The sequence below is a fragment of the Rhamphochromis longiceps genome, linkage group LG7 (genome assembly GCF_057381845.1).
Source record: "Rhamphochromis longiceps isolate RC_006_pf linkage group LG7, R_longiceps_female_GT1.1, whole genome shotgun sequence".
Taxonomy (NCBI): Eukaryota; Metazoa; Chordata; class Actinopteri; order Cichliformes; family Cichlidae; genus Rhamphochromis; species Rhamphochromis longiceps.
In genome coordinates this window covers 22,580,699-22,594,845 of record NC_140563.1, presented here as the reverse complement: position 1 = coordinate 22,594,845, position 14,147 = coordinate 22,580,699, and the positions used below count along the sequence as shown (strand labels likewise).

At 39.0% G+C, this 14,147-nt stretch overlaps 2 protein-coding genes across 2 annotated transcripts; one reads left to right on the top strand and one right to left on the bottom strand.

The window, feature by feature from the left end:
* The first annotated feature begins 2,952 nt into the window (after positions 1-2,952).
* Positions 2,953-9,944, top strand: nucb2b (nucleobindin 2b). Its single transcript, XM_085412892.1, has 13 exons — positions 2,953-3,111; positions 3,639-3,776; positions 4,058-4,165; positions 4,261-4,393; positions 4,850-4,953; positions 6,382-6,567; positions 6,823-6,913; positions 7,055-7,113; positions 7,212-7,304; positions 7,602-7,691; positions 8,004-8,174; positions 8,415-8,469; positions 8,773-9,944. The coding sequence occupies exons 2-13, from the start codon at positions 3,639-3,641 to the stop codon at positions 8,883-8,885; spliced, it is 1,341 nt and encodes a 446-aa protein (XP_085269018.1). The 5' UTR covers positions 2,953-3,111; the 3' UTR covers positions 8,886-9,944.
* A 6-nt stretch (positions 9,945-9,950) lies between these two features.
* On the bottom strand, positions 9,951-14,133 carry LOC146665296 (uncharacterized). Its single transcript, XM_085412893.1, has 7 exons — positions 13,873-14,133; positions 13,666-13,790; positions 13,526-13,592; positions 11,681-11,837; positions 10,946-11,088; positions 10,590-10,700; positions 9,951-10,325 (listed from the first exon to the last, which is right to left on the bottom strand). Exons 1-7 carry the CDS (start codon positions 14,023-14,025, stop codon positions 10,146-10,148), a joined length of 936 nt encoding a protein of 311 aa, XP_085269019.1. The 5' UTR covers positions 14,026-14,133; the 3' UTR covers positions 9,951-10,145.
* Between the last annotated feature and the right edge of the window lie 14 nt (positions 14,134-14,147).

The window sequence follows — 14,147 nt, the reverse complement described above, 5'->3', positions numbered from 1 at the left end:
TTCCAAAATCAACACCTACTTTTAAAATGAAAATTTTAGCTGGCCACATGAACACCCCAAATGCTTTCTCAAGAAAAGTTTTATGTTCAAATAAGACAAAGCATGAGCTATTTGGCTATGATGACAAGAAATATGTTTAGAGGAGCACAAGTGAAGATTCTAGCCTAAAAGACTGTACCAGTTGTCAGGCATGGTGGGGGAAGCATCATGCTACGGGTCTTAATTGGTTGTAGTGGTACTGGTACATTGCACAAAGTGGTGGAATAATGAAAGAGGAGAACTACCTCCAAATTCTTCATCTTCACCTCAGATCAACAGCTAGATAGTTGGACATGTAAACATTGATATAGTAGGCTAACATTAACCATTTGAAATAGTCTTCCCAAAGCCTAAAATTCAACCTGTTGAAAAATTGAGGACATGGATCCATGCCAGGAAACCAACCAATTTAAATGAAGTGCCAATTTTGCCAGAAGGTTGTTGATGGGTACCAAAAGTGCCTGGTCGAGCTGTAGCTAGCTAACAGCCAAATATTAGTGAGGGTGTATGTATACTTTTCACCCTGCGAGGATTAAAGAAAATGCTAAATAAATTCAGACTTGATTAATGCATAAAATGCATTTAATTTTTACAAGATACATTTGAATATTAAATGGAGAATCGTGTTTTGGTTTACTTTACTGTTCCAGTAAGTCATTTCTTACTGTGAACTACAATTCACTCTTTACTCAAATTATTATTATCTACTCTTACTACTTTTTATTAGTAAAAGTAGCAGTAGTAGTAGAAGTACTTCAGCTGCTCCTCTTAAGGATCATCATTCAACAGATCATTTACTTTCAACTCACCTTGTCCATAGCATCCTCCTCTGTAACACTGACCCACTGCATGTCCTCCTTCACTACATCCGTGAACCTTCTGTGTGGTCTTTCCACTTCTCCTTGCTTGGCAGATCCATATTCAGTATCCCTTCCCACTATGTCCACTAACCCTCCTCTGCACCTGTCCAAACCATGACTGATTGATTTTGTCTTCAAACTGCTCAAGCTAATCTGTGCCTCTGATGTACTCATTTCTAATCTTGGCCTTTCTTAACATTTTCTGCTCTTCTACTTTCAGCTTGTCTTCCTTTCTTTTTGCTAGTGGCACCATCTCCAAATCATACATCATAGCAGGTGCCACTACCATCTTATTAACTTTCAGTTTCCCTCTTGTATTTCCCTCTTTAGACTATTATTTAGACTTGTCCACCTTCACTACCTCTTTTGTTGCAGCTTCACTTTTCCATCTGTCTCTCTTTAATTTACACAGGTATATCTAGCTTTTACTGACTTTCATGTCTCATCTCTCCAGTACATACATTCATGTCTCCAGACTCTCTTTCACTTGCTCCTTACTATCACTAGAGATCACAATGTCGTCTGCACACATGATCGTCTGTGGTAACTCTTGCCTGACCTCATCTGACAGCCTGTCCATTACAATCACAAACAAGAAGTAGTTCTGAGCAGATGCAACCCCACCCCCACCTTGAACCCATCTGTCACTCCTACCTCACACCTCACCTCTGTGCTGCTGTCCTCATGTATGCCCTGCACCACCCTCACCACTTCTTTGCTACTGCTGACTTCCTCATGCAGTACCACAGTTCCTCTCCTGGCACCTATGCTTCCCCTGCATCCACAAAGAAACAGTAAAACTCCTTCTGACCTTCCCTAGACTTCTTTATCAACACTCTCAGAGCAAACAACTGTGGTCTCTTTCTTGGTTTGAAGCCGGCTGCTCTTTGATCATCACCTTTCTTCTCAACCTAGCTTCAACAACTGTTCCCCATAGCTTCATGGCTCCGCAGCTCTACCACTCTGTAGTTACTACAGCTCTGCGCATCACCCTTGTTCTTGAAAACTGTTACCAGTATACTTATTCTCCATTCCTCAAGCATCCTCTCCGACTCTAAGATTATTTTAAACTGCTCTCTCTCCCCAAAGCCTTGACCCTTCACAGGTATGTCATTTGGACCAACTGGCTTTCCACTCTTCATCCTCTGCATAGCTCCCCTCATTTCCTCCTTACTAATCCTCTGCACTTCCTCTCATTTTCTTCATTCATCACCTTCTCATAGTAATCCTTCCATCTTCTCAGCACACTCTCTTCACTCATTAGTACATTTCCATCTCTATCTTTAATCACTATAACCTCTCTCTCTCAGTCTGTGCTTTTCTCCTTCCTTATTGTTCAGCCTCACATACAAATCACAATAAGAGTTTTCCTTCGCTTTTGCCCCCTCTCTTTTTGCTGAACACCTTAATTATAAGTACCCATTTCGACTTTCTTAAACTCACTCTCTCATTTTTCTCGCCAGCTTTTTGCTGAAATAAATAAATAAATAAATAAATAAATAAATAAATAAATAAATAAATAAATAAATAATAGTTGACTTAATATAATATTTAAATGCAGGGAGTTTAAGAGTTTTTCTACGCAGTCTCATTGCTTTTTTGGCCATCATTTTAATAACAATAATAATTCTTAAGGCTTAAGGCTTCCTGCTATGTTTTCGAACGAGTGTATTTTCAGCTCTATGTTGGTCTGCAGCATGTCCAAGTGTAATCTATATTTAATTAGAATATCTAAATGAAATATAAGATGAAATAAAACATTTATGTTGTGTATCCCTACGCGTATCCCTAGTATTAAATGTCATTGTTAAACAGTTTTATAATATGAGTAGTGTTGCACACTAACTCCGCCCTCGTCTGGGGTTGACCGAACGCCACGTACAGTTTGGCTCAACGCACCTTAAGCCAACGGGGGGCGGTTGTTGATACACTATGAGTGACAGGTGTATTGACCAATCGCCTCTCAACGCGACTGTTTTGTGAAAGACAGTATACTTTCTTAGGCCAATAAGAGAAGCCAGAGGCGGTGCGTTGCCATGGTGAACACAACCTTTTTATATAGGTTGTAGCCAAGGGAGGCTTGTATTGGTGGTTAACAGATGACCGTTGTAAACAAGCTCCGGTGAAGCTCAGGCACTTTGAGGAACACTAAACCGTGAAAGCCAGGTGAAGAATAAAAAAAGAGGAGAGCAAAATAAGCTCCACGTTACAAGTAAGTATTATTTCACGCGAGGTGACGTTTACTAACGCCGTTCTCTCTGTCTGCTGAGGCTTAGTTTAGAGCATTTTCTACATCCATGTAGATAATGAATTAGCTGGCATCCTCACTGCATGATCCCTACTGAACAACCTGTTCCTTAAACTACACACTCAGTCCGATTTTGATTCACTGTGACTAACAGGTTCACAGCGTTCAACTTAGAAATCTCTAAGAAAATATTCTAAAGTAAGCCACCAAACACGTGTGCTGCACGGGCCCTTTCTTATGGGAATTGCTTTTCAGATTAAGAGTTATTTGCATAACCTTATCAGTGTTCTGTCTCTATTTGAAGTGTTGACTTGCACCACTTTTTAAAATCATATATATATATATATATATATATATATTTAATAAAGATACGGCAAGTGCTCATTTTGTTCTGACTGCAGAGCTTTCTAAAAGATGTACGATCTTCACCTAACCTGAAACTAACTCCTATCTTTTTTCTTATCTATTTTATGTATGCTTTGCCTGACCAGATGGTGAGGAGTAAAGCCTTGGCCCGCTGTGGCCTTGTTCTGCTCAGTTTGTGGCTGTGTATCCAGTCAGTGCCTATCAGTGTGGACAAGACCAAAGAAAAGGCTAAAGAGGAGGAACTTGGTCCACCCGAGAGTGCTGTGAGTCACACGGGCAGTGTGAAATAAAGGGATATCCTATTAAAATGGAGTCTTACAGCTAAGTAGATAAAGCTCAGGGTGATCCAGACATGAAGTCCGCTGTTTCAGACACCTTTCAGAAATGCTTACTGACTAAAGATTGATTGAAAAACAAACAAAAGCAGTGTCTGTTAAATTAGGTGTAACTGTTCATTAGAAGAATTAATTGACTGGGAAAAAATACCCATAATCGGACTGAATAATGTTATGCATTGACAAGCTAAATGTGGTCTATTTCTCAGGACACTGGGTTGCACTACGACCGCTACCTCAGGGAGGTCATTGAGTATCTTGAGAAGGACCCCCACTTTAGAGAAAAGCTCAAAAATGCCAATATGGATGACATCAAGGTGCACACTTGCAAAAACAGCCCAATATTTTGTAAGCTGGTTGTCGACGTGGACATTTTTTATTGAACTATGGTATGTTGACTGTCTGCTTGCAGCAAGGCAAACTTTCCAAAGAGCTGAACTTTGTTCAGCACAATTTTCGGACCAAGCTGGATGAGCTAAAGAGGGAGGAGATGAACAGGCTGCGAATGCTCATAAAAGCTAAACACGACATCAAGGAAGGAAATGGTAAGTATCTTAAAGAAAGGGGAAAAAAATGATGTGTCACTGAGAAACTTGAACTTGAAACTTCATAAGTTTGCACAACAACTTCCGCAGTTTAAGTCAGTCCATTAGTTATGTTATTGAATGCAGAACTTAACTCTTGAAAGAAAATTATTATTCAAATTTAAATTTTGATCATTAATAGAGGAAGCTGTATAAATGTTCATACAGAATAGATTAACACAAGTGTAGGTAGAGAAAAGAAGCAAAGATAGAAGTCATAGGTCAATTTATTAAAAAACAAAAATGCATTGATATTCATGTAATCCTTTAACGCTTTCTAGAATAAATGTATTAAGTTTTGGTACAAAATGTGTTTGTAAAACCCAGCGGAAAAGAATAACCATGACACAACTCCAAAAAACCAAGTGTCTTTGTTTTACAGTTGAATAAATCTAATCATTATTCCTTTTCTTGCAGGCCAAACAGTGGACCACCAGGCCCTGCTGAAACAGTTTGAGCACCTGAACCACAAGAATCCACACACTTTCGAGGTGGATGACCTGGACCGTCTCATCAAATCGGTACACATACACCTAGTCATTAGCGCAGCTACTTGAAGGTTAATACCGACCCTGTTTCTCTGCACTGGTATGGCACAGTCACATTTATAATGACAGTTGCTCATGCAGAAATATTGCCATACTTAGCATAGCGTATCGGGAATTTCAGTGAGGGATGTTTAACTAGTCTGGCTTTTTTTTAAATTTTAGATGTAATAAGTTGGAGGCATTCACAGCTTTGTTCCCTTTGTTGGAGAGTGCTGACTCATTAGAGGTAAATGTGTAAGTTTTGCGAGACCAACATGTTTCCTGTGTGTGAAATGAGTATAAAAGAATAGTAATGGGGAGGCCGGCTTAATGAGTTTGCATGCCTCTGTAGTTTTACAACAAAGCTTCCAGTCATGCAGATGTAAATCCTAAAAATATTTTATATAAGTTTTACTTTTCTGTAGCATTTAGCTTTGCTCTATAATCATTGACCTACTATTTTGCCTTGGCACTGCTTGAGAAATGCAAAGAATGGTGATAAATGAGCATTTGCTTTGTTTTGTATTACCATAGCATTTTCATGTACTTTATGCTGAGCAAGTCCTTGCAGGGTTCTAGAATAAAGAGCCACCCAGAGGTTCTAATAAAATCAGGCCAAAATAATAATTTTAAACTCACAGATCCAGATTTTGAACTATGACAACAGTGTATTTATAGTACTCAGCAAAAGGTACAGTCACTATCAGAAATCCATCCATCCCTACATCCATATATCCATACATCCCTTTTCTTCCACTTATTCATGGTTTTGAGGGGCTGAAGCATACCACAGTTGTCATAAGGAGAGCGATAGGGTCCACCTTGAACAGGTTGCCAGTCTGTTGGCTAACACATAGTAAACAAAGAGGTACTGGTAGAACTTCAAACAGAAACGCCCCCATGCTGTGAGGTGGCAGTGCTAAGCATTGCACCACTGTGGGGCATTGTCTGTTATTAAGCCCTACCAATACAAAGAGCTTTTAGATTCTAGATACACACACCAGAATACTTTTGCAATCAAACCATTTGTCCAAATATGTTTTTTTTATAAATCAACTTATTGTTACTGCAGCTCTCAGGTTTAGGAAGTCAGAGGTACTGTTTATTCATACCCAGTTAGCACTCACTAGTATCCACTAGTAAGCATGCTAGCACTAAATGGATGAATAAATTTCACCGCATGAGCCAAATACAAAAAGCATGCTATATCTGCCTGGGTTGTCTCTGCATTCAATGCTGAGTGATGCTAAGACTGTGACATGGCTAGTAATTATTCAGCTCAACAGTTTGCTTCATCCTCTATGGAACAACTCTGATCAGGCATCTGGATGTTGAATAGAGTCCATCTGTTTCAACGAGGTGCATAAATCTGCAGAATTAAGAGGTGAATTCCACTTCCCAACTTTTTGTTTTTACGTCTAGGCGACTAATGACCTGGAGAACTTTGACAAGGACCGCCATGATGAGTTCAAGCAATACGAGATGATGAAAGAGCATGAGCGACGGCAACGCCTGAAGAACTTGAATGAGGAGGATCGCAAGAAGGAAGAGGAACACTACGAGGAAATGAAGAAGAAACACGCCAGCCACCCTAAAGTCAACCACCCTGTAAGACGCCAGCTATAAAGCAGTTCATTACGAATGCTAAGATTATAGCCAATGCGGGGGAACAAATGACATTGAAGCTGAATGATATTATTTGGAAAACATGAATGATTTTTTTTTTTTATGATAAAATTAACTCATTTAGTTGGGCCAATTTTATTTAGATTTATATGCAAGCCATAGAATAAAGATGCTAAATAGTGCTAAATACAAAACAAGAAAAAGGAGAAACCTTGATGTGTACCTCTGTGTGTGCAGGGCAGTGAGGACCAGCTAAAAGAGGTGTGGCAGGAGGCAGATGGTTTAGATCCAGAAGATTTTGATCCAAAAACTTTCTTCAAAATGCACGGTAACCATAGACCATACACTGAAGGTCGTTTAAGAGCAAAGAATGAATATAGCATTCAAATGTTGTCTTATTTGCTAGTGTGCCAAAACTATGGATGGTTAAAATCAGACACAGATTTCCGTTGTTTGTTTTGTGTTGCAGACAGCAACGGAGACGGCTTCTTTGATGAGAGTGAGCTTGAAGCTCTCTTTACTAAAGAGGTATATGTTTTATGTCTAACTCTGGTTCTGCATAGTCTGCGATAATGTAATCTGCAAATGAACAAGTCTCTGAGGTAAAATTTGTGCATTTCATTAAGCTGGAGAAGGTTTACAACCCAGAAAATGAAGAGGATGACATGGTTGAGATGGAGGAAGAGAGACTGCGAATGAGAGAGCATGTTATGAACGAGGTGAGCCACCACAAAACTATAAAATGTACAGATCATTGTCATGTTTATTAGCATTTCTAAAGTATTGATTAGTATGTTATGAAGGTATTCTCTGTTGTCAGAATACAATCATAATGTATATTTCATAACAAACGTGTGGCATTGCTGCCTGAAATCTAATGAATGAATTTAAACATCTGTGTGTGGAGTAGCTATTTTAGCAAGGAGCTAAAGGTCAGGGCCTTTGGGACGTATCTGGTGAGTGATTTATCTCGATGACAGTTGTTGCTCAAAATTGCTTCATGTATTGACATTCAGGTGGACACCAATAAAGACAGGCTTGTATCACTGAGCGAATTCATGGCAGCCACAAAGAAGGAAGAGTTCTATGAAAAAGACGAATGGGAGGTAAGAGCTAGTAAGGTTTGGCTTCCCTCCTGGCATTTTTGTGTATAGAGTAGTATTAAAAATTAATGTGAACCCAATGTTATGTTAGTGTATTAAAATTCAATTCAATTATTCATCAATATGAGCTATGAAACTATGAGCTTAGGCTCGCGTAAGTGCAACACAATAAACAGCTGTTTTCAGAAATTGTCTACAAAGGGTGAGATTCCAAATCATTAAACTCCCCAAGAGATTTAACAGCTGACATTATATCATGAAATCAGAAATGTATATGATTTCTTATCACATCATTTATTTATGTGCCCTCTGCAGACTTTAGATCAGAACCCATTGTACACCGAAGAGGAGCTGAGAGAGTTTGAACAACAACTGGCCAATGAGGAGAATGACATCAACAAGAAGTCGGCTGAGCTGCAGAAAGAGAGAGAGGAACTTGAAAGAAAACAGGAAGAACTTGATGCTCAGAAGCTGGGGCTGAAACAGGTGAATTATCTGTCAACTATCCATAGCAGATGAAATACAATCTGAAAATAGGATTTTTCTATACAGTTGCTTGACCCTTTCTACAGATGTAAGAATCTGGCTTACAGTGTGAAACATGCTGAATTGCACTTAAATCTTGTTTTAGAGACTTGTAGACTTGAAACATGCAGGCAATAGCAAACAAAGTCTTAAACCATTTTTATGCTCTTAACATTTTTTTGTCCTTCTCTCGCTGCTCAGGCAATGGAAGAAATGGAAAGGGTTAAATCCCAAAGCTTAAATGCTGATGTAAAACGTGAGTATGAAATTTATGATAAATGATGCTGGAAACAACAAATCACATGATGTTAAAGGTCTCTTAATTGCACTCTACTTCCATTTTAACATTTTTTAAAATCAAGTGAAAATTAACCACCCAGTCGAAAACCTGCATCCAGATCCACAGAACAGCCAAAATAAGTTATTTACTTGTGCATCCCCAATCAAAATACACTTAAAAAGATGCAGTGAGGGAAAAGCATTGTTATCCTTTTTAATAAGACGAGATTAAAAGCTTTTTATCATATCCTAATAATGCACATATGAATCTTTGTTACAGAGCCTGCAGCTCCTCTAACTGCAGGTGAACATGCACCAGTTGTACCAGGAAACAGTCAGCCACCTCCGCCTGGTCACCAGCAGCAAGATGTACCCGTGCCTGGACATTCTTAGCAGGCCTCACCACCCTGTGTGCGATGTGAGTGAGCATGCAAGTGTGCTTGTGTTTTCATGATTTCAATTTTGGGTTATTGTTTAGAATTTTCAAAACACACAGCAACACATAGGGGGGGGGGGAAAAGATCTCTTAGTGCCAATGATGCCCTTCCTTCTGCTGGTTAAATCAACTGAATGAGCCAGCCTGGAAATGTGGAGCTGCTCCAGTTTTCTATGTGGACAATCAACCCTTTTGTTTTTGTTTTTTTAATCTTGTATCACAAAAGGACTCTGTTCTCTATTGGAAGTTCTTTGGGGTGAAATGGGGAGGGCAGCTGGCCTGATAACTGAATGTTTAGTTTTGTTCACACTGTAGTTTCACTGCCACTTTTTCCTTAAGGAAATCCTTTCAGAATATTATTTATTTTTATGGTAAATTGTGAATTATTTTGGAAAAAATAAATGCCAGAAAAGTAAGATTAGAGCCGAAATGAAGTTTTATAGAAAAAGTGTTTCCTTCAATGTCTTTTCAAGCTGTTGTGACCTCTGGATCAGATTAGTGCAGAATAAGAGATGAAGTTAAATATATACAATATGTATTTAAATGTTATAATTTTTAATAATTGTGTTTGTGATTGTGACAATTGTATGGATTATGAAGTGGTTGCCTGGATGTCAGTGCTTAGGAGTGTCTGTGAATTTGTGTTTATTTATTCTCGAACCACTGTAAATGAAATGAATGCAGTAGGTTGAAATTTGCCTTGTAAAAATCTGAATTAAACTCCAGAAGGAAGCACAAGGTAAAAAACAACAACTAATTTTTTTTTCACTACAGACTAATAGCAAAGAAAAGATGGACACAAAATACTTTGAAGAGTTGAAGTAAAATACACTGGTTACTTTATTTTCAAACAACAACCTCTCTCCAACCTGGTATATGTGCTGAACAGTTTATGTTTATGTGACTTGTTAAAAAAGTACTTAAATGTCCAACTAATGTCCTGTGAAAAAAAATCATGAAAATGATGTACAAGGTTTGAATGTCTAAAATTAAGGTGAATGAGCTTGCAGATACAATGTTTCTGTCTCTTATTTTCATCACAAACCTCAAGTTCAACTCATCTTATAAACACAGTCATAAGTTAACATTCAGTTTTATAATTACTGTAGAATCTGAAGTGACATAATCATACTTCTGACAATAACTCACTGAACATGATTTAAAAAAACAAACAAAAAAACTTTCTTAATCAAATGGTCAGAATGGTGGGTTCAAATTCAGCTTCTTCCATATGATTCATTGAATCGCTCAGTGAGATAGGCGCCTGCTGTAACTGGCGGATATTTGTTGGAGCCATCACAGCAGGTGATCAGAGCCTCGTCATCCGGCTGGACAAAGTAAGCCAGAGACTGCCGTGTGCTGGAGTCTCCGACAGGAGGCAGCAAAACCCTGTGGAGCTAAGAAACAACAAGCAACACTAAACTATAATCCTAATGCCATGGCCATATGCAAAAACTTTTTTGGGAAGCATTTTAACTCTGTTGGCTTCAAAAAAGATCATGGGTCACAAAAACATATCTAAAGTTAAAGTAGGTGAGACCTTTCTTATTTCCTATAAATGACCCAATCTGACATATGTAGTCGCATTTACTTTTCTAGTTACAGTGCATTTCCATAACCTTGTCATAAAACCTTGGGGCGGAAATATCCCCTTCACTCACCACAGAGACGAACTGATCGCTCGTCCAGCGCTGCATCAGATCAGCGATATTGATGAGGATGGCTCCGGGGATACAGGGAACAGGGATGAATTCACCTGAGCGTGTACGCACCTGACGGTCAAAAAGTGTCAGGAGGATAACAGGATTATTTGATACTTTGCTTGACTTTAACACATAATGTGTTACTAACTAAGCAAAACACATGACTTACAATTGAAGAAACAGTGATGACAGCTGTTTAAAGTGGCACACCACAGGAATTCCAGCTTAAGTGAGTTTGTAAATTAATCAGACCCTTTTTCAGTATGTTACCAAGCAACTTATGTGCTTGTGTGTCCCAGTGGTACAGGCCTTACCTGCAGACCTTCTGAGCTCTGGAACAGCAGAGTAATGCTGCCATAGTCTGAATGCTCTCCACATCGCAGCTGGCCCTCCTTTGCTTTCTCACAATTCACTGGTGGGTAGTAGAGAGATCGCATCGTAGTGCCATTTTTGTCAGCTAGAGGAGACACAGCAGTGTTGTCAATGCAGTGTATCTCTTGTTTGTTTGTACCAATTTATGGACCAATCCTCCAAAACCGTAATCTGGTCTGCCTTGAGGTTACACTTTACAAAAAAGAAAAAAAATTCTTTCCCAGGATTAATTTTTGTTAGATTTTCAGTCATTTCCCTCGTTTGTTACTCGCATTTACATGTGTCTTGTATTTATATTCATTTTTCTTTTATTTTGTGCTGTATTTTTGTTATTTTTTAATTTAGGAGAAGAGCTATATAAAGTACTAAATAAATATAATATATAGTACATAAATTAAGCTAACATGTCTTGGTTGAACATTTTGCCCTTATTAGTATTCTCCCTAATTTTGTAGAATTAGATACTGCCAGTTTGTGTGTGTGTGTGTGTGTGTGTGTGTGTGTGTGTGTGTGTGTGTGTGTGTGTGTGTGTGTGTGTGTGTGTGTGAATAAAACCTTCTCACAAGGTCCATATGATCTGGGATCAGTGACCGCCCCTCATGACATGTAGCTTGAACACTTAGTAAAACTGATCATATGCCACTGTACACTGGGTACAGTGTATGGGGTAAACATACTTCCTATTAAACGGTGTGCACGCAAGAAGACTTCTGGGTCGAGTCCCAGACTGTGGGCCATCACCCTCAGCAACCGAAGACTCAGCTCTTTGCAGTGCAGAAAAAAGGATGTCTGGAACTCCTGAAAACTTTTCAAACTGCCTGATGATGGCCATTTCTACAACAGAAAACAACAGAACCACATCAGAGTCTGACTAATGATAATACTGATATTGATATCTTAAAGTACCCATAGTATGCTCATTGACCTACTTATAGTTTCAGTGTTATAATAAGATGGGTTTATGCTTTAATGTTCAATACATCAAAATTTTTGGTATCCTGTTATCCTGGACTTTACTGTACCAGCTCGTGTTGTTTTGTTATAATGTGTATTTAATGTAGAGAATGAGTCTGTAACCTTGCTGGTACTATTAAAAGTGCATAGCAGCTGAAAACGGATTCCAATTCTGATGGCTTGTTTGTATTACTCTCAACGGGGTGTGTTTGTGTCACTATTTTAATGTTTGTTTTGCTGTCAAATAACAAAGAATGAAATATGTAAAAAGAACAAGTTTATCTGGAATTTTGTGATATTAAGATGCAGGACATGTCAGTGACTTGATGTGGATTTTGGCTTTTAACTTCAAAATCCAAGAAACAAGGACACTCTGGAGTCCAGAGAAAAACCACCCATGTTTCAGCACCTTGTACGACCACCTGTGGTAGTAATATTTAAAGTACTGCCTTCTGTGCCACTCTTTCAGATTGTGTTACTGTTCACACTCTTCATTATAATGTTGCTCCAGTTCATCGAGGTGTGTAGTTGTTTTGCTTATGCACAGTTCTGTTAATGTCCCACCACATAATTTCAAACAGGTTGAAGTCTGTACTTTGACCGTGCCGTTGCAACACTCTCATTCTCTTCTTTTTCATTCATTCAGTTGTAGATTACCTGGGATCTTTGTCCTTTTGCATGACCCTATAGCTGTTGGACAGATGGCCTCACATTAGACTCTAAAATACTTTGGCATGCAGGGGAGTTCATGGCCAACCAGTGACTAAGGGCCCAGATCCTGTAGCTGCAAAACAAGCCCAATTTATCACCTGCCCACCAGTGTGCTTGAGAGTTAGGATGAGGTATATGTGCTAATATGCTGTTTTTGGTCCCTGATAAACAAGGTGCTGTGCACTGTAGCCAAACATCTCCACTTTGCTCACATTCGTCCAAAGAAGAGATTGAGGAGTCTTGGACAGAAGAGTCTTTGTGCTGGCAACCCTTATGAACAAGAAGCCATATTTGTTCAGTCTTTTCCTAACTGGAACTTCATGAACTTTAACATTTAACTTCCAACTGAGGCCTATGGAGATGTAACTTTATTTCACTAAGAACTGCATGCTCTGACCTTGGAGTGAACTTGTAGGATGTCCATTCCAGGGATGACTGTGTAATTGTGTTAAGATTAAGGAAATGCCTCTGGAGAAAGTCTCCCCCAGGTCAGCAAACTGCCAAAACCTCTGCTCATATAGAGTTGGTTACACTTGCTGATTATCAGCTAATTATGTGCATTTGATGCAATCAAGTGTATTCAATAAGCAGCACCCCTGCTGCTACTTTCCTCTTAATAGGGGTGTACATAGTTTTTCAGTACTGCAGTTCAACATTTATTTTCCTGATTCCTCTCCAAACTTAACAGAGCTTTCTCTAAAGTAACAGATACTGAGTAACTTGTACTTTAACCCCCTGACTAATAACCTTGTGGCACCATGCAGTTGTTGTGTCTGAGCCCAAACTCTTAAGGTTAATCATAAAATAAATAAACTGATGAAAACAAACGATCAAGGCTTTTGCCTCCGAGTTATTACTATATCAGGATGAAGGGAGGCAGTGTTGAAAGACTCCTTCAGGTCCCCAGGTCGACGTGGATTCAACCTATAAAGAAATTATCCGAATTTAAACTCTCTTCCGCAGATACACATTAAAGTATAAAACGTATGCTTCCTACCTCTCCGTCTCCAATGACACCCAACCGTGGTTAGGGTTGTTCACGAAACTTTTCCTGCTGAAGGGTTGCTTCAGTTCATCTGGCTGCAGGAAGAATTTCTTGGATATCTCCATGACACAGTCCACCTGTCCAAACACACCAGAAGAAAAAGACGGATTCCAGTGTAAGTTCCTCGATAATAATTTTATTCTATCTAACTGGCCTCACCTCCTCCTGAGTAATCCCCGTGTTCCTCAGAAATGCAAAACCAACATCTCTAAATGCTGATTTCAACTCTGTGCTTAAACTCTGCCACTGCTCGTCAGCGACATCCTTCTCGCTCAGCCTGTAGGCGCCGAAATCCACAACTGGGATGTTCATTGTAAAAAAAAAAAGCTAAAGTTTCTTCAGTAAAAACAGCGTCGGGTTAAAAGACAGTCTGAGCTGAACACGAACAGTAAAAATAAATCGCAAATGTCCACCACTAGTATCTAGGCTTTCGG

Excerpts from the sequence above, each read along its gene's own strand:
- nucb2b (XM_085412892.1), top strand. The coding sequence starts at position 3,639 with ATGGTGAGGAGTAAAGCCTTGGCCCGCTGTGGCCTTGTTCTGCTCAGT. Across the intron at positions 4,166-4,260 it reads CCAATATGGATGACATCAAG|CAAGGCAAACTTTCCAAAGA; the intron begins GTGCACACTTGC and ends GTCTGCTTGCAG. Across the intron at positions 8,470-8,772 it reads CTTAAATGCTGATGTAAAAC|AGCCTGCAGCTCCTCTAACT; the intron begins GTGAGTATGAAA and ends TCTTTGTTACAG.
- LOC146665296 (XM_085412893.1), bottom strand. The coding sequence starts at position 14,025 with ATGAACATCCCAGTTGTGGATTTCGGCGCCTACAGGCTGAGCGAGAAG. Across the intron at positions 13,593-13,665 it reads GTGTCATTGGAGACGGAGAG|GTTGAATCCACGTCGACCTG; the intron begins GTAGGAAGCATA and ends ATTTCTTTATAG. Across the intron at positions 10,701-10,945 it reads AGAGCTCAGAAGGTCTGCAG|GTGCGTACACGCTCAGGTGA; the intron begins GTAAGGCCTGTA and ends TTTGACCGTCAG.